At 37.4% G+C, this 21,695-nt stretch overlaps 2 protein-coding genes across 3 annotated transcripts; both read left to right on the top strand.

Moving 5' to 3' along the window:
• Positions 1-5,693: 5,693 nt before the first annotated feature.
• LOC122025700 (serine/threonine-protein kinase STY17-like) lies at positions 5,694-18,684 on the top strand. Of its 2 annotated transcripts, XR_006123812.1 has the most exons (17): positions 5,694-6,355; positions 6,573-6,687; positions 8,394-8,503; positions 8,662-8,778; positions 9,918-9,990; positions 14,912-15,022; positions 15,681-15,731; positions 15,916-16,052; positions 16,155-16,262; positions 16,389-16,462; positions 16,617-16,792; positions 17,011-17,106; positions 17,262-17,342; positions 17,427-17,477; positions 17,658-17,798; positions 17,982-18,060; positions 18,249-18,684. XR_006123812.1 is itself a non-coding variant. In XM_042584544.1 (16 exons), exons 1-16 carry the CDS (start codon positions 6,174-6,176, stop codon positions 18,273-18,275), a joined length of 1,650 nt encoding a protein of 549 aa, XP_042440478.1. In that variant the 5' UTR covers positions 5,695-6,173; the 3' UTR covers positions 18,276-18,684. The 2 variants fall into 2 exon arrangements, 1 of the variants encoding a protein (XP_042440478.1); XM_042584544.1 differs by lacking the exon at positions 17,982-18,060 and having other exon boundaries at positions 5,695-6,355.
• A 506-nt stretch (positions 18,685-19,190) lies between these two features.
• Positions 19,191-21,132, top strand: LOC122024730 (E3 ubiquitin-protein ligase PUB23-like). Its single transcript, XM_042583402.1, has one exon. It carries the CDS (start codon positions 19,459-19,461, stop codon positions 20,638-20,640), a length of 1,182 nt encoding a protein of 393 aa, XP_042439336.1. The 5' UTR covers positions 19,191-19,458; the 3' UTR covers positions 20,641-21,132.
• Positions 21,133-21,695: the final 563 nt, after the last annotated feature.

The following is a 21,695-nucleotide window of genomic DNA, read 5'->3' as shown; positions in this document are numbered from 1 at the left end:
AGATCTCACTGGAGATAGGCAATTGCATATGAAATATAATCTATCTTGTAAAATCGCACTTGGGAACTTGTGGATCTTCCTTCGGGAAGTAAACCACTAGGTTGTAAGTGGATTTTCAAGAAGAAAATAAAGTCAGATGATACAATTGATAAGTATAAGGGCATATTGATAATCAAAGGATACCGACAATGAGAATGCCTTGATTACTTTGATATGTATTCTTCGGTGTCGAGAATAACTTCCATTAGAGTATTGTTGGCTATAACTGCTCTATGAAATCATGAAATACATCAGATGGATGTAAAAATAGCTTTTCTAAACGGGGATTTAGAAAAGAAAATCTACATGGAGTAACCTGAAGGGTTTTCTATGCCAGGATAGGAAAACAAGGTTTGTAGATTAGTGAAGTCATTATATGACTTGAAACAAGTACTAAAGTAGTGATATAATAAATTTGATAATGCCATAAAGGAATGTGAATTCAAGATCAATGAGTGTTATAAATGTGTCTACATGAAAACCACAGAGAATAACTACATCATCTTGTGCATATATGTATATGACATACTTATCATTGGGAGTAATGATAAGATAATCAAATCCACTAAAGATATGTTGAACTCAAGATTTGACATGAAAGACATGTGTCTAACTGATGTGATTCTAGGAATCAAAATTCTTAGAATGACAGACAGACTTGTTCTTAGTGAGTCCTATTACGTGGACAAAATTTTTAAGAAATTCACTAAGGATGATACTGCGTTGGCATGAACGCCGATAGATATGAGTTAATATCTATCGAAAAATTCAGATAAAAGTATTTCTCAAATAAAGTACTCTCGAGTGATTGAAAGTCTGATGTACCTAATAAGTTGTACACGACTAGACTTAACCTACACAGTAAATAAACTGTCTAGATACACAAGTCTCAGTATTAAGCACTAGAAAAGGATAACAAGAGTACTGATGTACTTTAGGTATACTCGTGAATATGAGCTGCACTATACGAGATATCCTAGTATGATCGAATGATACAATGATGCAAGTTGGATATCTGACATAAAAGACTCTAAATCTATGAGTGGATATGTATTCACTCTGGGAGGTGTAACCATTTCTTGGAAATCTTCTAAGCAAACAGTAATAGCCATATTACGATGAAATCTGAGTTTATAGCTCTTGGCAAATATGGTGAAGAAGCTGAATGACTACGACAATTCTTAGAAGAATTTCCCAGATGGATGAAACCTATGCCAACAATTTACATACATTGCGATAGTCAATCAGCAACTAGTCAGGCAAAGAACCATCTGTATAATGGTAAGTCTAGACATATATATTATAGACATAATACCATTAGACAACTACTCTCAATGGGAGTTATCACTGTTAACTATGTCAAGTCAAAGGATAACCTAGTAGATCCATTAACAAAAGGGTTAAATCGAGAGTTAGTTGCAAGCTCATCACGAGGAATGAGTTTGATGCCGTTGTCAGCGATCAGTGCAAAGGACGCCCAACCTATACTGATTGGAGATCCCAAGAACTAGGTTCAAAGAGACAATCAAATTTACACTGATTAGACACACTGTAGGGGATAACCTAATAAAACAGTGGTCGGACCAGGGTAAGCCGATGGACTTTTAATGATCAAGAAGAGTAGATGGTTACTTTCGAGGGATCACCTATGTGAGAAAGAAGTGGAGTCGCTTCAAAGAGAATTGGAGGCATAATTCTCAGAGCTTTTCACAGAACCAGACTTGTTCATGGCCAAGAACAAACACACTCATGAGAATTGAGTTGTATCAGGGAGAGTCTCGGTTGAGATTTGTTATTGCTTACACAGACGACATAACAGTTCAAGAACATCATGTCTACTGTCAGCCAGTAAGCAAATAGATCTTCACAAGAGAAGGTTCAAAGGGTAAAACCTATCTATTCTATACTTGACTCAACTGTTGAATGCTATCATATACCATGTATTCCATTCATGTGGAGGATTGTTGGAAATATGAATGGAATAAAGATGTGGAGATGAATATACTCTATTGTGCATGGATTGTTAGTCCCACATTAGAAGTCTCTTAGCTTTATTGTTGATTTAAATTACGACACATGTATTTATGTTGTAAACATATGTATAGGGAGAGACTCTCTCACGCGTGGGTGTGCAGGGGTGACTGAAAATCCAGAGTCTGAATTGTATTAAACCAAAGTTGATTCGTGTGCGAGTACGACCTGCGTACATTGAATGCCGAATCGGTTGAGGCAAGATTTGCCCAAGTGAATAAATCAATATTTTGCCACCTGAATCTCTTTTTACTATCCGCTTAAGAGTGTAATGTAAGCATTAATATAAAATTAATGACAATTCCGTAACGTCTCGATATTAATTGTGATATTAAACTAATTAATGGTGACTCCGTAACGTCTCGACATTAATGACACCATTAAACTCATTAATAATTATTCCATAACGTCTCGACATTAATGAAGATATTAAACTCATTAATGGCGATATTAAACCCAATATTAAATGACCATAATTTTGTCATTCATTACAGGCAATGTGAGAGCTCCTATATAAGGAGGCTAGATTTTCAGCAAAGCAAGAGCAAGAGCGAAAGCAAAAGCAAAAGCAAAAGCAAAAGAAAAAGAATTTCTCCACCTTTGTTCCCTGATTCTTTTCTCTCATACGTGCATTCGTTCGGCTGAACTACTCGTGATAGCACTCGGGTGCATTTTTAGTTCGCCACGAACAACCTGTGCTTGGTTATGTATGTGGTTTTGCCGTTGTATTCTGGGAAACAAACGATCCAAGTGAACCTAGAAGCACAGCCGGAGGTGGGACGAATCTGTTTCAAGGAAATTGCGTTGAACGTAAGCCTCAGTATCTTATTCAGTGAATTTTCTTCCCGAATCGACGATCAACTCTTGATTCTGCTACTCACCACATTAACTTTGCAACTGGGACCACCAGAAGCTTGACAGAATCATCCCCACCAACAACCTGAGATTATCCACTCAGGTAATCTAAATAGAGTTAAAATTAATTTTATGTAATTTCAATTTTATAATTTCTCTAATACTTCCGGTAATAAATTATCTAACGTCAGATACTGACAGTTTGTGTTCTCATGTCCCCATCTAATGAATGAAAGAAGGCATCTTCAAGTTGGAGGAACTCTGTGGTTTACTGATGCATCTTCAAAATTGTTACTGGTTTGTAAACTCTGATTTTTCGGTAACTTTGGAGCAAAACTTGATGGCCAATACTGCACTGCTAGTGACCTGAATTGGCACTTCAGTTGTTTATATATTGCTTCAACTGTAGATCTACCTGCAAACTTAAATTGCATCATTATATATATCATTTCTAAAGTCTTGATCATGATGGGTGTTGTTTAACCAACTTGATAAATTTATGAATGAGATCCTTCGCCTTTCATGAGTTTTAAAATGGGTGTGATGTCCTTGTTTTGGATTTGATCTACAATCTCTATTTGTATTTACGTTAATTCTATGCCACTAAGTAGGTCCCTTAAGATGAATCTCTCTTCTCAACTAAGGGGAATTCATGATCTAGACAATGCTAGCCATTTGGTACGGTGCAAGTGTTGTAATTAATGCTCATCTTAAGAATTCTTAATTTTAATCTCATACGAATTAACATTCATACATATACTCGAGTTGTAAGTCAAATTGAAATATCATAATTTTTAATGTTACGATCTCATTAAATCCTTACTCGAGATCCTTTAATTTGCATTAACTTTTTTCTAGCATATGCTTTTTGAAAGTTTTTTGTTGGATCAAAGAGAAAGAGAGGAAAGAGAATGAGATTTTAATTTTATATCATGAGTTTCAAGACATATTGGTTGATTTATATTATTTCATAAGTATTGTAGGTGTGAATAAATGTAGAGGAGAGAATTTCACTCACGGTGGGCATTGAGATTATTAGCCCAAGTCAACTTAGTCAAATTACTTCACAAAATTATCAAATATTTTTTTTCAAGATTACTACAAATGGTCTGTTGTCAAGTTCATTTAATTACATGAGCCACTTCGTATTTAATAAAAATAAATTATTAATCGGTTTTATTTCCCATTGATAATGGTATTAATCAAAATACGACCACATGTGTTTGTAATATCTAAAATGATGATCTTATCTATTTGATGTAGTGGGTGGGGGTTAAGTTGTCATTAGGAAACATAATTAGGTCCTCATAGTATTTCTTGATTTATCGACAGTCACTAAAAAATTTTCATCAGACCAAATTGATTGTCCAGATTTAATGTTACATGATTCATCAATTTATTTATTGTTTTCAAAATGATGATCTTATCTCCCCTGATCACTAGGCAAATAGGTGCTCCATCATAATCTCTTACAGAGGAAGAAGAACATTGCTCCAAATGGAGGCAAGCAAGTCACACTTCCACTATACCCCAAAAAGCTCTCCCTGTGGATCATGCTTGAGTGGAGAGCAGTAAAGGGGCTCATTCTTTAATCCAGGAATCTGCCTCCTCAACAATCCTCGCCAAGCCAAGCACAAGATCCACGATTTGATGGAGGGAATATAATATAATACAAACAAAGACAGCAGGATTCTCCTCCTCCCCCATATCAACCATGGGCTCCCCTGATTTCATCAGATCAAAGTTTCTCAGGCGTTCAGATGTCAAAAGTTCAGTCTTAAATTCCGGAAGATAAAAGTCTCTGTATCCATAAATACGCTCTGAATGGAACCTTGCAAATTGTCAAAGAAATGGAACGATATTCTAATGGAGGATTTTTCCACAAGTGGCACCTTGTTGAGTTTTTATTTTTTTATTTTTATTTTTAAATATACAGTCTCCTTCTGTAGTGCCCTGCTAGTCATGAAAGCTAATTAGTGTTGTTTAATGTGATGCCCTCTGAGTTAGGTAATTGATGACAACCAAACAAGAATTTTGTAAATTTTTTGTTCTCACCCAGAGTTTGTTTAACACAACTGAAAGTTTCATGGAAACTAATTTAAGCTCAAGTTGATTGAAATAGGCTCTAAAGTCCAAGTTGCTTGAGATGGATTGATAGTGCCATATGAATTGCTTAGTGCCCCCTCTTGGGCAACTCACCAATCAGCAAGGAGAAGGAAAGTAAGCAAAATGAGAAAGGACGAATCAAAAACTCGCAAGGTGTTATTATATTTTGATGTCTTTGTTGCATATTTGTTCTCTTGCATTGCTTCTTTGAGATTCTGATTGACCTCGGCTCCTAGAATCTTTATGAGAGTTCAGTTGCCCAGGGCGTAGTACGATTGACGTATGATATCTTTGATATAATGATCAGAAGTCGATTTTTATAAACCGATTATCTAAGATTTATCTGATCATGTTTCTATACTTGCATGTATCTCTCTTCATATCCATAGGATCAACATTAAAAGGATCATTAATATATAATGGATCTATATTTTTTTTACGAGAGTTCAGTTAGTTTTTCCATACTTGTGTTGTTTGCCATGAACATTTGTTTAGAGGAATCGGACTGTAGATTGAAAATGAATGGCTGAAGCTAAGTTTATGGAATGATGCAGCGGTAAGAGAGGGCTTCATGCGAAGAATCCAATGAATTTTGTGGAGCTGGGAGGAAAAGTTGACGTGAAAAACGGGGGCTTTTGGAATTATCCAAACGTGGAGGGACGGTGTTAAAAAGATGGCGATGGGTGCCGGCCGGGTGGGAACTGGGAACTGGGAACTGGGAACTGGGAAGGCGATCGAGTCGGTTCCCAGAGTGTGTCGAACGAACACAGGAGCGAGCTCAGCGATTCCAAAAGGCTGCCCTGCCCTGCTCTGCTCTGCTCTGCCGCCGCTTGCTTTTGCTGCACCTCCACTCCGCATGACTTTATCCGGTTAGATAAGAAAAAGTCGACCTTGCCTTGCCTTCGGCCTCCCCCACCCCAAAAATTCCTTCTTTTGGCCGTCTCCTCCTCCGCGTACCCTCCTCGGACCTTTCCACAAACGCCCAAACATTCCCTGCTGCTACCAGATTCTTCTTCTTCTTCTTCTTCTTCTTCTTCTTCTTCTTCTTCTTGATCCACCCGTGCCGCGAGATTCAAATTTTCAAGCTCTAGCTTCGGTCCAAGGCCCTAACGGGCATGGGCTCCCACACCTAGCCAACCGCCATGGAGGAAGGCGAGGGAGAGAGCTCGTCGCCTGCGAGGCCCCTCCCAGGTGTCCCCTCCCCTCACGATGCCATCTGCAACGATATCTACGACCGCCTCATCGACAGCGGCAACGACGAGGCGGTCTTCAACCCCAACCTACGCGACCTCCTCGAGTCGCACCTTGCCCGCTTGCCCCTGCGGTACCCTCTTTGATTTTCTCTAATGAGATTCGTGATTAATGCTATCTTGGCCTTGCTCTTTGATTAAAAAGAGGGTTTTTTAATCTTTCTGTTCTCTTTGTTTCTCAAAAATATTTTCCCTATAACATCCTTAAATCTTTGTTTGTTGATTTCGGTATTAGAGATCATAGCACGGTTCTTATTCTGTTTAAAATTCACTTTTTTATGTGTTCCTTAGGTATGGGCTCGATCTGAACATGGATAGAGTAGAGGACGTCCTATTACATCAGAAGATTCTTGCAGATGCTGAGGATCCAGAAAAGCGGCCAATCTTCTATGTCCGCTTTATGAAGGTAAAGGAAAAGCTTAATATGTATGCCTGCCAAAAAAAAGCCCTTTTCAGTTTTGTTTAACTTGTGAAGTTTGATTCTTTTTTTAGCATATAATATCCATCCGGTCTTTGGATATATCTATGCTTACATCTGTTGTCATAATCAATGACATTGTATTTAGCAGCTGGTCATTGTAATTATCAGCATGACCGATGGCATTCCTTTGGACATTTTAAGATACATCTTTCAGCTCATGGAAGGGTCTTAGGAACCAAGTTTATTTGTAGTTGTAGGTTTTGAATTATAGGTTATGCAACAAAATCTACATGGAAATTCTCAGAGCTCTATTGAGAAAAAGAGGATTGCTAAATTAGTTGTATTCAAGATTTTGTAGCATTATTTGGATCCTTTTTTGAATTCGAATTCTAATAATTTTAAAATATGGGGATATTGAAATCCTACCCAAAGCGGTGGGATTTCTAAATTACATTTAAATCCATTTTCTATGCTATTATATGCACATGAAACATACAAGGATAAAGAACCTATTTCTCTTGAGGTATTAGAACTCTTTTCTCTTGAGAATTGATGCCAAAGTAGCTTTTAGTGTGATGGATATAAAGGATAATTTAACTTGAGTTCCAGTTTCTGTTTCTCCAGTAGAGGACTTGACATTTGAATTCTTGGTGTCTTATTGAGTTATTTCTCTTAGAGTATTAGAGCTCTTTTCTTTTGAAAATTGGTGCCAAAAACAACTTATAGTATGACAATTTAAAGAAAAATAATCTATTTTGGGCAACAATGATTATGAATTGAATTCCATTTGTTGTGCTTAATTTCCTCTCCAATCTATTTAACTTCATAAACTAGCTTCTTGTCTCTTCTTGATGTTTAAGACAAATTGATGATTACTTCAACACACAATCATGGACATAGTTTGAATCACCACGTCAATACTTATTTTCATGTGTTCCTAATTTATATGCTTTTGAACTATTTTTAATGGCAATTTTCTTATATGCTGGTAGGAACTATATCTTTACATATGAAATAACATTTGATTGTAATGTTCTGTTTTCGTCATATTTTCATACTAATGTATGTTTAGTTTAATTACCTCCTTAAACAGAATCAGAGAGAAAAATTTGAGAAGAGCTCAAGAAGGTTAAGTAGCTTATAGGACAAGTATCTACATAATAAAGTAAAAAAGACTCTTCATTCTATCAAGAAACTCTTGCCCATTTAGGTGCTGTCAATCTTTTAGAGGTTGTGCATATGACTGGTCACTCCCAATTCAAATAAACTCACAGATCAACTATGATATAAGTGTTTTTCTGTGTCACTCACCTGGCCAAAATCAGAAAGTGCAAACTTGTGCTGTGTGACAACTTTCAGGTGCTTGTAGCTATAATCCATGCATATTTACACTAAACATTTTTGCCAAGGTCATAGTTCTGCTACATGTGCCAGTTTTTTTTGGTTTGCTTTTGTTTTCATCAGATTCTTCAGATGGCTAGCCATTTATTATCTTTCAATTTTTTGTGGGCTACTTAATTCCTATGACTGGATACAGTTCAGAGGTCATAGATACTTCTCCTGCTTACCCTTCACCCTCTCTATACAAATTAGAAAATGCACATTGATTCTGAACTATAGAATGTCTCATGCTGCCTTGAATGATGTTTTTTGTAAGTAATTTATCATCTATTTTATGTCATATGGTGAAGTGCATTTGGACTAGTGCATATGGAAATGATGGTCCGCAACAGTCTGTTGATTCAACTGGCGAAGGGTCTTGTGATCGTGTACATGAGAGAATCATTGCACCAAATTTGAGGTACTTTATTTACCTTTACTTCTTTTTTTTCCTTTTCAAAGTTAAATAGGCATATTTGCTTCCATTCTGCCTTCTGCATATCCCTGCATGAGATTCTGTCTAAGTTTTGTTGATGCTCAACAATTGTTGATATTGCTAACTGTTATAAATTAGTTCAGAAGAAATGGAGACCAAGGTATTGAATTTGAACCATGCTCAAAGCTTGAAGATTTAAATTTAGATGTTAGAGATGTTGCTCAGGATGATGGAGAAGCAGAGGAGGCTCTTTCTGCTAGGTGCATACTTATTGATAAAATTAATCCATTTAATTTCGAATATTGATGGTATTGGTAAAACTTTAAAGTTCAAACTGTTAACCATATGATATTCAAGTAAATACTCATGGATGTTGTAAATTCTTTGTTTGCAAGTACAAGGGGCTTTGAGGACAGAGGAATAGTTGAACTATTTTGTTTTGGATTTCCAGTCGTCCTCTTCTTCAGTCTCCACATTGACTTTTATATAGACTAGTTCATGTTTTTTTGTGTGAACTGGATAGTGTGCAGGAATTGCATTGTCGAACAAATTAAAGCTAAGTGAAGACAGAGAAATTGTATGTACAAAATTTTGTAGATTTCTAAACTACGAGTTCATTATGTTGATGGTAACAAGTATAGTTAAAGAGAAATGAAAATATATCTACTGGCTTTGCTTCTTAATGCAGAAAGAGAAATGTTGATGTTACAATATGTAACAAACTAAATAATCTTCTCATGACTACAGGTTGATTGGTATCTTTTGTTTTTGTCAACTTGAGAAGGGAAAATAACTGTAACACTACAATTGTAAAATATCAAATTATTACCTTGATTCACGATCCGTATATATGTATCAGACTAAGTTTGTCACTTCAAAATTTCATTTAGATGTAACAAAAACTCTTAACTGTGAATATTTAGAAGTTGTTAACCTATGTCAAAGTAATTTGCATCACTTAGAGAGTGAGCAGAAAGAATAACTTAAAAAATAGATTTTAAACTCATAGACACGTTGAACGTACAACACTTTTTAGTATAAATGTTGTTTGGTATTATTCATACTCATCCTACTGGATGCCCTAGTCTACATGAAAATCAGTCTTTGCCAAAAGGCCACTTGTTTTCAAAATACTACTCTATTTGTTAGATTTGGCCAATCTGGATTCTCATGTAAGATGTTAGATCCTGCTGTTTCTAATAAAGTCGAGAAGTACAATAAAATCAAAAGTACTGAATTATCACATTTGAAATATCATGATATTCTAAAATGCTGATTAAACTATTACTTCTATTATATTTTCAATATAATATGCCTGATTATTCTCAGTATTATGCTTGATGAACTTATCTTAATGATTTGTTTGTTTCCTAAAACAAATTGCACCGGTAACTTGCAGGCAAGACATCAAGGACGTCCCAGTTCATGAGATAATATTTTCATCAATTGACAAGCCCAAGCTCCTTAGCCAGGTAGAGTGGCTTCTTATGAGAATTAGAAAATTTCTTTCTTTTCTCTTCCTTGTTCATGCTGCCAATAGATTAGTCATTCAGACAAGTAGCAGTTTGGTCTCAGATAATCCTCTTGTAAGTAGAAATCTCAAGTTATTTCCCATTTATTGACCAATTTTCTTACCATGCACTTGGCAAAAACATCAATAATTTACTCAAGTTTGATCTGTTATTAATACAAACTTGATTTCTACAAACATAGTTTAGTTAAAAATCAGATTCATCTCTTTAGTTGCCGAGATACATGATGTTATAGCTGACAGAATTCAAGGTTATCTTAAAAGGTTTAAAGTTGTCTTATTCAAGGTATAAATTTTTATCTGAATTACGGCAGTATGGTCTTAGTGTAGTGTAGTTCAGTGTTGACTGTTGATACTTGGCATGCTCCCAAATGTGGCAAGATGACAAATAAATTTTGACCCTATAATCCTCTCTTTCACTTGGGCTTGTTTGTTTTTAAATAAAAGGCTATAACAATTCAGAAAGATTTGAATTAAAATTTCAAAGCAATAAGTTACCAAATATTACAAGAATCTCTGAACTATTGGTTACATCTTACTCATCAACACAGATGATACAAGCGAACATACTCATGCTGATCAGCATTGAATTTCAGGATACTACTGGAATGGTACATGGTACTTTTTGACTGTGTTGCCCAACACAAAATGAGATTCAAGCCATAGATTTACCTAGAAACTTTTCTTTAATGATCAAAATTAATGTACAATTTTAGTTCTAGTACATATAATTAGTGAGAGTTGAACATTACTAGTTGAAGGCTTTTGTTTGTTTTGAAAAAAGTAGGTTATTCTGGTGCATGGGATTTACATCAATGTAAGGATTGGGGAGAGACAATGCAGACAGCATCAATTCAAGGAAGGGATGAGATCCATGTAGTTGAACCTAAAGGGTTGTGAGAACACAGCTTAATGTTGATGAATGCCAACAGAATAGCAAGCATATTTCCGTTATCCGGATCTTGATCATTCAGATTAACAATAAGAAACTTTCTACCTCTGGAGCTTATTATTATTTTTTTCTCTCTTTGCACTTCCCAGGGATGATTTGGATCTTACCGTAGCATTAGCTCTGTATCTTAAAAGAAATTTCATGATGCTCATGTTGATCTATGGTTTTCTAGAAGGGGCATTGTCCACAACAGGTACAGAAAGCTGTACTATTTCACATAAGAAAAACTTTTCAAACACTTTGATGATTATAGTTTGAACCCAGTTAAGAACATTGCCCTTTCTCTAACTGATTATAGGTCAATTGAGCATGAAGAAACTATTTGTTGCCTTCTCCAATAAGCAGCAAAAACTTGTTATATATGGCTATTTAATCTTCTTCTGGGACTTCTTTCCAGATTCTTAATAATACAATCATTGTAACTTTTGGTCTAATCAGAACCGTTATGTCGTTGGTGTTTCTTGCTAAACGTGCATATCCAATTAGATTGCAAGTAACCACCCTGTTATTTTTTTCATATCAAATTAGAGTATTCCGGAGGTCTTGTTGATTCATGTATGGTGACAAGCCATGATCAATGAGATGGATGCACTCTATTCTAATGATACTTAGGAATTGGTTTCTTCATACAGGGAAGTTGGAATACAAATGACTTTTCTTGATTAAATGTTCTCGGATGACACTGTCTTAAAGTTTGTTAGGTTGCTAAGGGCTACTTTGCGTTGATTACATTAACACCTTTTCCTCAGTAGCCAAACCTTTTTTTCTTAAGTAGCTAACATTACTTCAATGCATTGCTTCCTCTCTCTAGTTTCTGATTTTTCCTGGCTCCTTTATCAGCTTCATATAGAGAATGCTTTATTAAGAACTTTCTAAGGAGGCTCATGAAGCAACCTCCAAGTTTGTTGTTTAAGAGGATTATCTCATGTGTAAGCAGAAGACACCTAACTAAAATAATCTTTGAAAGCTTGGTTTGGAAAGCTCAGCTTGCCTCTTCTTCAAGACAACATAACTAGGAGTCTTACGAATCCCACAAAGTTCTATGTTATTTCATAGTCAAGAAGACATATCCTTTTTGTTATCTACATGAACGACATTATCATCAGTGATGATGACTCCATTAGGATAACTTAATTGAAAGCTTATCTCTATCAATAGATAAAAGAGTTGGGTAACCTCAAGTACTTCCTTAATCTAAAGTTTGCTTGCTTAAAAGTATATTTACATATTCACAATGCAACCTTGATTGAATATGCTCGAGGGATCTGGCATGCATAGGTTTGTGTTAGATTAGTACTAGGACAAGGGGAGCACTAGTTAGGAAAATTAAACTATTTCATAATCGATCTAACATCTCATTTACTCTTTGAAGGTCATAATCATTGAGTAGGAGCTACAAGGATACTATGATACCTCAAGTGTGCTTCAATGAGAGAGATGGTATTTTGTGATCTTGGTCATCTTTAAATTGTGAGGCATTTAGATACAAATTTAGGCAAGTTCTTGTAGAGATAAATAATTTACATATAACTATTGTATCCTTTTAGTAGGTAACTTTATCATTTTAGAAGAGCAAAAAGTAGATAACTACAGAAAGATTAAGTGCAGAGGTAGAAGATAGGGCAATGACCCTAGTAATATGTGAGCTTGTTTGGGAGCCAATGAAGTTTGACTTCAACAATCAAGCTGCTGAACCCTATGTTTCATGAGAGGATAAAATTTTGGATTGACCCTATGTTTCATGAGAGGATAAAATATATAGAGATTGATTGTAATCTCCCGACCAAATAGTTAAAACTTAAAAGAATTTACAGCTTACTATTTCTGTAAAAAGTTAAGTTTGTATAATATATTTGAACCAACTTGAGGGAGAGTGTCATGAGTGTAATATTTCTTAATAACATTAATATTCAGGTAGAGGGGAGCTACCTAAGGGTGTGTCAATGAATAGTTTCCCTTACAACATGTATTAAATCATGGATATGTAGTACATAGCATGAATATACAATTTATACATTCCTACAATCATAATCTCTTTGATTCCCCAATCAACCACACCATCAATTCTCACAAAAAGATACTTATCCCCAATTATTTGTCATAACATCGAACTTATATCATTTTGTTTTCTTGATTAACCTATAAAACTGCCACAATCTTGTAGCAACATAAGATTTTTACCAACCTCACCCAACTTTCCACAGCTGATCTTGCTAAGTTTCATCAGTACTGCAAAAGAAAGTTAATGCTAGAAAATTCAGGTTCTAACTGTTAACCATAAATTTGGGTTTACTTTTGCTTTGCATCTTAATGCTGTGGGCTATTCATTTTTTGCAATATTAATCTTAATAAATATTTGAGGATTTCGTTACAACCAAGTTCTTGCTTTCATAGGATTAGCATTTGAAACTTGGGAAGATGTTCTTAGTTAGAATTTTCCTACATCAAGATATACTTGTAAGTATTATTGACAAATAAAGATTCTCTTTCAAGATAATTTTTCTTACATGCATCTAAGTTAGTTACAATATAATGATTATATAATTTGCTATCAAGATTTTGTATTTTAACTTTATAAAGTTTGTTAGGCTTGTACATATTGAGTTCTATATCAGTAATGGCGGAGCCAACCTCGGTGATCTACCCGGGTTGTGGGCGACAAGCGCTGACACTGACGCTGTCATCCCGGGCTACCTTCCACTTTTCCTCACTTTTTTTCCTTTCTCCCACCGTAAATCTCCTTCTCATCACCGGTGGGCCCTCGAGCTACAGCTGGGGTAGGCGTTAACGTGACTCCGCCCATGTATATCAGGTTACACATGCAAAAATATCAAGTATCCCTTATGACAAATTTTGAAATATTGTCAAAATTGTATGTCTTGCCCCTATTGCTTGACATGACACAATTTAAATAAATGAGGTGAATTGTCTCTATTAGCAAGATTCTGAGTGATGACCGTTGAGGATACTGATCACCCATCTCGATCCATATAATAAACTGAGTGAATATATGGGTATATGCTTTGAAGAAAAGCAGCATAGCGAAGTTTGTTAGAAAATTTTCTAAAACCTTTCGGCTTGCTTAAAGAATAGATTTTGAAAAAAAAAATAAAATAAGTACTTGAGCAAGAGAAAGATGTCTCACCATAAAATTGATTTTTTTTTAGAAATGATAAAAGTTAAGAATAAATTTTTTTTTTTATTTATTCTTTAAATTGAATTCTATTCAGATTTTCAGAAGATGCTACTGTTGGTCAGTGCATTCTGAGTTAATGAAGTTCAAGTTTTTTTCCTCATCTTCTGATAGTGTATGGCTTGGAATATATTCATATGCACAAGATATTTCAACGTGCACATATTCTGTCTGATGTGCTAGAAGAAGTTTTACATTTCAGCTATGAGTAGAGAATTTTGATGAATCACCACATTCAATCTATCATAGGCCACCTACAATAAACCTTTTTTTGTGTGTCTTTTGATGCTTACATGCCAATGACTGGAGTGGCTTAGCAGTAGTTGGAGCTCGGATTCATTTGCAAGATACTAGATTTGGACTAACAGTTTGATTATGGCCATTGAACCTTTTATAGGAGCCAAGCAATGGCCAATAGACTCTTTTATAAAGCGACACATTCAGCCTGCTTGATGAAGTTAATGTTGTACTCTATAATAAAGACGAGCACTGTTTTGTTGATTTTTGAGTTATATGCTGTTTTTCAGTACTAATATTTATCGATGATAACAACATTGCATTCCCTTTGTTTATCTTTTAAACTTCTGTTTCATGAACTTTTTCTTTACATTTCTTATATAAAGATCTTATTGCCTAATTTCGTGTGAAGTATTGCTACTACTTTCATATTTTCCCTTTTTAATTTTTACAAATGTCAATGTTCAATGTGTTATTTAGTTATCTGCTTTGCTTGCCGACATTGGGCTAAACATACGTGAAGCTCATGTTTTTTCAACAACTGATGGCTATTCTTTGGACTGGTTTGAAGTTGACGGTTGGCCTGAGGAGGTAAGCCTCTGTTGTCCTTTCCTTTAACATTTTTTCCCCAGATAAGTTATGACACTCGAAATTGTTTTGGTAATTCAGTCATGTTTTTGCTTTCTTGTCATAATGGGATTTATTTTTAGTCAATGATTATACCTGGGCTATAAGTGCAAAAACATGAGGATATGGGATAAGTGAATGATCATGAATTTAACACTTAGGATTGATGCTATCATTTTTCCATTCAAGTTGAATCTTTGTTATGGACAGAGAACATTGCATGATAAAAAAGAATTTCTAATTTTTTTTTTTACTTTATTTGGATATTAGTAATCCAAACTGGTTGAATTGTCCCTAATCCATTTCACAGTCTGGGTTTTCAAAACACCGAGGGCAATGAAAATCAAACTATCAGTCTTTTGACTTTTTTCTAGCATTGTTCTTGTTGCCTTTGTTTATCTGGATGAAAATTTTATAAACAAAACAATTTGTCATTTGTTTTTCACTAGCATTGCTATTCTAGTAATGACCATGAACCAAATACTAATTTTGTGTGATTAGTAAACTTTCTCTATGTGAATCCTCAAGTAAATCTAGGGCTCTGTGATCCTGCTACCCTAGTTCTAATATCAGGCATCTATTCCAAGCCAAAAAGTTGCTGATTTTGCATTCGTATGGTCAGGAAACGGAGGGCTTGATTAGGGAGCTTGATTCTGCAGTCGCAAATAATGAGGTATGCTCTTGTTAGTTTCACCAAAAACCTTGATTGTCTTAATGTTGCCAGACATAATTGTGCAACACAAGAATGCAATTTGGTATTTGTTTTCGAAACTTGTATTAAATTCCAATAGTTGTATAGTAGGTTGTGTATACGCAATTATTCACATGCTTACGATTCTACTTTTCAATAAATTTAGGGGTCCCTCTCTGGTGCATCTCTTTCTTCAGCTAGTGATAAGGCGCTTGCATCATTAATGAAGGTCGGTGATTGGGAAATTGATAAAAGATGCTTGAAGATGGGAAAGAAGATTGCATGTGGTTCTTGTGGCGATTTGTAAGTTTGTTAAGTTATGAGTTGTCGCTCTTCCCTTTTCATATTCTTTTGTTACATATCTTGACTGCAAGTGTCCTTGTGTTCTGATGCTGTTTTATACAGGTATCGTGCTACCTACTTAGGCCAGGACGTTGCGGTAAAGATTCTTAAAGCTGAAAAGCTTAATGAAGCGATGGCCTTGGAATTCAATCAAGAAGTAGAAATTTTAAGGTGATTCATTGATACTCATCTTGTAACTTTTATACGATATGCATATTCCACGTCATCTATTATTCTTTTACGTAATAAAACTTTGGTACTCTTCTTTATCAGCCTGGAAACATTTTTCTATTTCAGGAAAGTTCACCACAATAATGTTGTTAGCTTTATTGGTGCATGCACAATGCCTAATGAATTTTGTATTGTAACAGGTAATTGTAAGATTAGAATTTCAATTTTTGACTCAATAATTTAATTAATTAGTTAGCAGTTTTTTCCCCTCATTTGCTTGTTATTCGTATTAGGTAATTGCTCGTAAGATTGTACTTCAATTTTTACTTACTAGTCAGTTACTTCTTTCCTTAGAGTACATGACGGGTGGTAACCTTTATGATTACCTGCACAAGGATCACATGACTTTGGAGCTTCCCCAATTACTGAAGTTTGCAATTGATATCTGCAAAGGGATGGATTACTTACATGAAAACAATATCATTCACAGGGATCTAAAGACAGCTAACCTCCTGATGGATGCCAACAATGTATGCGGGTTTCAATTATTGTGTTTCATTATGCTATCATTTGGAACTAGCTATCATCTTATACATTGTCTAAATCTTCTTCTATTTTCAAATTGACAGTTTTCAATATGACATCTCTTTTGAAAGATGTAGCTGTAGCTGCTTCCCGCTTGCATTTCGCCTAGGTCATTTTGAACCTTTCCCCTAAGTATTGTTAACGCAATTTTACAATCACCTAGGTCGTGAAGGTGGCTGACTTCGGTGTGGCTCGGTTTCAGAATGAAGAGGGAATTATGACTGCTGAAACTGGAACATACCGATGGATGGCTCCTGAGGTGACTTTCGTGTGCTAAAAAAGCCTCGTTTTCTGTATCTGTGACTATTAAAAGCTGGCCACTTGGCAACTGTAGATTATGTATTCAATGCTGTCGTGTTGGCCACTTTTTAGAAGTGTTACTTTTGATTTACTTTGTGTTTTTGTTCTGCCAAGGTTATAAACCACCAACTCTACGATCACAAGGCTGATGTGTTCAGTTTTGCAATTGTGCTGTGGGAGCTAGCGACATCTAGGGTATGCATAGTAGTCCTACTTGAATTTCGGATTTGTTACACAGAACTTTTGAAGGATTGACGATTTATTGTTGTTGTAATGAAGGTTCCGTATGAAAAAATGTCACCCTTGCAAGCTGCTCTCGGAGTTAGACAGGTTAGTTATTTTAAACTCATCTTCACGATTAAGATCACTGAACATTTGATCACTTTTCTGCATAAAGTAGTCCCATTTATTCGGTTTTGTGTTTTAAACTGGCATATGCTGTCTTTAAGATACTAGTCCAGAATAGACAGCAATGAACTAGTTTTACAAGATGGAATTGTGCCAAAACAGGGCCTACGTCCAGATCCTCCGAATCATATGCATCCCAGGTTACAAGATTTGATGCAGAGATGTTGGGACTCTATTCCCGGTAAACGGCCATCGTTTAAAGAGATCACAGGAGAACTGGAGGAGCTTCTGCAGCTTGTTCAGGTACAACTACTAGGAACCGGATCATTCATTTGGAATTTTGACCTTGTTAAACTCAACTCTCTCATTAACTTTTGATATTCAGTTATCACTCACATTGTCAGGCAGATTAAACTAATTTCTTCCAATGAATAATTGAAGATATGATGAGATTTAGCTTATAAGATCAATCTCCCATTCGTGCAGATTTGATTCTTATCTTGTACTCGACGATACAATCAGTAGGGGAAAAAGAACACTAGAGAAGACTGGAACTTTTCCCCTGGTGTTGCATGTCAATCAATTTGCTCTTCTTATAGAGATCTAAATGACTTTTAAAGGCATCTAGTTTTGTTGCATAATAAAAGTTTTTTTTTTATAAAATTTTTGACTTTTCTAAATTGAAAACATCTAAAAGTTGTCTCTTGAACATGCTTTTTTGATGGAAGTATATGGCTTTTGTTTCTCTCGTAGGCATCTGTTGAAGCGAGCGTGCAGTGAGCCAAGTCGCTGTATTATGAGATATAGAGTTACCGATCGATTTACTGCTTTTCTTCCTGAGTTTGGATTTGTCATTGTGTGCAAGTTGTTGATACGCCCACATGGAAATATTTCAGAAATATATCTCTGTTCAAGCCCTCCTTATACCAAGTTAAAAGTTACAAGTGACCTACTGCAAACCGCCGCACTGAGACATCAACCAGCTACTGTAAATATTGCTCAAGTTGTTCCATGGTTTTTTTTGTATCCATGCTTGTCATCTCATGTGTGCTAACCATGTCTATCAACCAAATCCATGTGATTACAACTTTCCGTTTTTGTATGTAACTATCGCAAACTGCCTTCTGTAACACAAATCTGATCCCTCTTCCTTTGAGTTTTGAATCAAATCCTCGTCACACAAGATCTACATCGCTTGTGTCTAAAATATAATATATACTTGTGCTAAAGGCCTCATGTTGTAGACTGTTTTGTTTTTGGTGATTGCTATTCAGGGGAATGACCAACCTATGAATAGCTTTCTTTCCTCTGTTTTCTGATGATTCAGAGGTTCGATAAGGTTCCTTTTGTTTCGCATAGATTTTGATCTTTCTTCACTCATTTAAACTAAAATAACCTGAGTAATTATAATAATGAACAATTAAAATGCATAATTGGACACATTAATGGCAATGGCGCTACTAATTCTGAATTCTGGGTGTCTAAATTCAGCTCACTTTTGTTGTTTTGCTGGTGTCTGTCTGAATCGAATCTAGTAGCGCACCTACCCCAAACTAAAGGGAATAGGTCCGCCACTGAATCCTGGGTTTAGTAAATCTATCCACGTGATCTTCTCTCAACAACCGCAACTTTTGTCGGACGAGTCAAATGGCATCTGGTAAATAAGCACGAGGGGGGTTTAATCTCCGCATGCGGTCGGCGGCGGCTAGCGCCGAACGATTGCGGGCTGTTTCTTTACTCTCACGTGAGCGGGGCCTTGGCGACGCCGCGAGCACCTCCAACAAAGTAGGCGCACGGTCAAAGTGAAAGACTTTTCAGATGTGTCGACCGTCGCTGGCGGCGATGTCAACGCTCCTAATGGCGTCCGGCCCACTGCGTGCTTATCCTTGAATGGTAGAAAACTCTACCAGATCATTGTTTTCCACATAGTTCCCCGCCTTCTCTGATCATTCGTGCGCCATTAATGGAGGGAGAGGAAGTGCCGTCCTATTTTCTGTGTCCGATATCTCTGCAGCTGATGAAGGATCCGGTGACTCTCTCCACCGGCATCACCTACGATCGGGAAAGCATCGAGCACTGGATCTTCGCCAGCCGCCGGAGCACTTGCCCCGTGTCCAGAAAAATCTTGCCGGACTCTGAAATCCTCACCCCGAACCACACCCTCCGCCGCCTCATCCGATCTTGGTGCTCCCTCGACGGCGTCGCTAAGCAGCTGCTCCCGGCAGTGAATCTCCCGGCGGTCGATGCTGCCCGCGTCGCGGAGCTCCTCGAGCTGCACCCGCTTGCCGCCCTCCGCCAGCTCCGTGCCGTCGTGGAAGAGAGCGAGCGCGGCAAGCGGTGCGTCGAGGCGGCCTCCGGCGCCGTCGACTTCCTAGTTTCCTTCGTCGTCGCCGGCGAGGAAGCGCATTGCGCCGAGGCACTTGATATTCTCCGATTGCTCAGGGTCTCGGGAGCCGACCTCGTCGGGAGAAATCCGCGCATCGTCGAGTCATTGACGGCGATTCTGAGGCGACGAGGCGACAGCCAAATCCAATCGCGAGCCAACTCTATGCATCTACTCGACGTGCTCGTGCGCGAGATGTCGCACGACGAGCTCGCCGCCCTCGGCGAGGAGGTCTTTCTCGAGGTGGTCAACGTGGTGCGCGAGGGCGTCTCGCAGCAAGCGACCAAGGCCGCGCTGCGCGTGCTGGCCACGGCGTGCTCGTGCCCGACGGGGCGGAGCCGCGTGAAGGCAGTGCGCGCCGGCGCGGTGGCCGCGCTGGTGGAGGTGCTGCTGGCGGATCCGGAGCGGCGGGCGTGCGAGCTGGCGCTGGTGGGCATGGACCAGGCGTGCAGGTGCGCGGAGGGGCGGGCGGAGCTGGTGGCACACGCGGCCGGCGTGGCGGCGGTGGCGACGAAGCTGCTGCGGGTGTCGGACGCCGGGAGAGAGAGAGCGGTGAGGGTGCTGCACTCGGTGGCGCGGCACGCAGCCACGCCGGGGATAGTGAGGGAGATGGAGGAGGTGGGGGCGGTGGCGGAGCTCTGCTTGGTGCTGCAGCTGGAGTGCAGGAGGAAGACGAAGGAGAAGGCCAGAGAGATCCTGAGGCTGCACGCTCGGGCGTGGAGGGCCTCGCCGTGCCTCCCGCCTAGCTTCCATCTCTCCTAAGCCCCTATCCCTCTTCACCACTCGATTAATCAAATCTCATCTCTGCTCATAATTCTCGATCAATATTTTTGAACCTCTCTCGATCGATCTCAAAGTTGCTGCCTTTTCCCTCGATCGATCACAGTACGTACTAGCAGATCAGGTACGGTGCGTTGTAATATAATTCTATGTTAATTTCATGCAAAAGTAATTCGAACTTTTCCTTAATTATATTCTCAGGCAAACAATTAACGGTGATGATTAAATTAATAAAAAGTTATTGCATGGTGATTGGTGATTGGCGTCTGTGTATATGCATGGAGTTTGTGTTATGATGATTTCTGATTGCTTCAGGTTTTGCCAAGGAACTATATCGATCTGCAGGTAGGTTTATTTATCATGGTGGGTTTCATCCATTATCAGTTTGGAAAGTTGTGAAGTTTCATCCATTACTTTTTCTCTCCTTATTTTCACGTAACTTCAGTTTTTTTTAAAAAAAAAAAAAATTCAAAAGAGCGGAGTGTTTTTTTTTTTTTTTCATTTCTTATCAAAGAAAATCATCCATTTTACTTCCATGAACTATCCTTATTTTTGATGTTGTTACAACAACTACAACGTAGTTGCATAGTTGTTTTGTAATAGTTATGAACTATAATGGCTATAACACAGTTTATTTATATTGCGACAGCTATGAACACATAGTTGTTGTAATAATATGAAAAATAAGAATGTAAATTATCTGATCATATCCTTAGTAAATGCTGTCTTAATTTCACAAATGGATAATCTCAATATCAAAGTGCACACAAAAGTCAACTGATCAGACAATTATCTGCAATGGCTATTGTTACTTGGAAATAACACAATCCGTTTAATTACTCGAGTATTGTTGAAGAATTTATTTCCATTTGCAGAAATTATTTATTATTTATTATTTATTTTTTGAATCAGCCTCTTCTAGAACTGACTGCAGATTGATAGCTAGTCTTCAATTGCCTGCACATTAAAAGAAGCAGGAGAAGAAGAAGAAGAGGAGAAGAAGAAGAAGAAGAATGATCAATAAAGAAAACTGAGAG

Source organism: Zingiber officinale, chromosome 9B, assembly GCF_018446385.1.
Source record: "Zingiber officinale cultivar Zhangliang chromosome 9B, Zo_v1.1, whole genome shotgun sequence".
NCBI lineage: Eukaryota > Viridiplantae > Streptophyta > Magnoliopsida > Zingiberales > Zingiberaceae > Zingiber > Zingiber officinale.
Note: the sequence above shows the minus strand (reverse complement) of the source record. Positions and strands in the feature narration are given on the sequence as shown.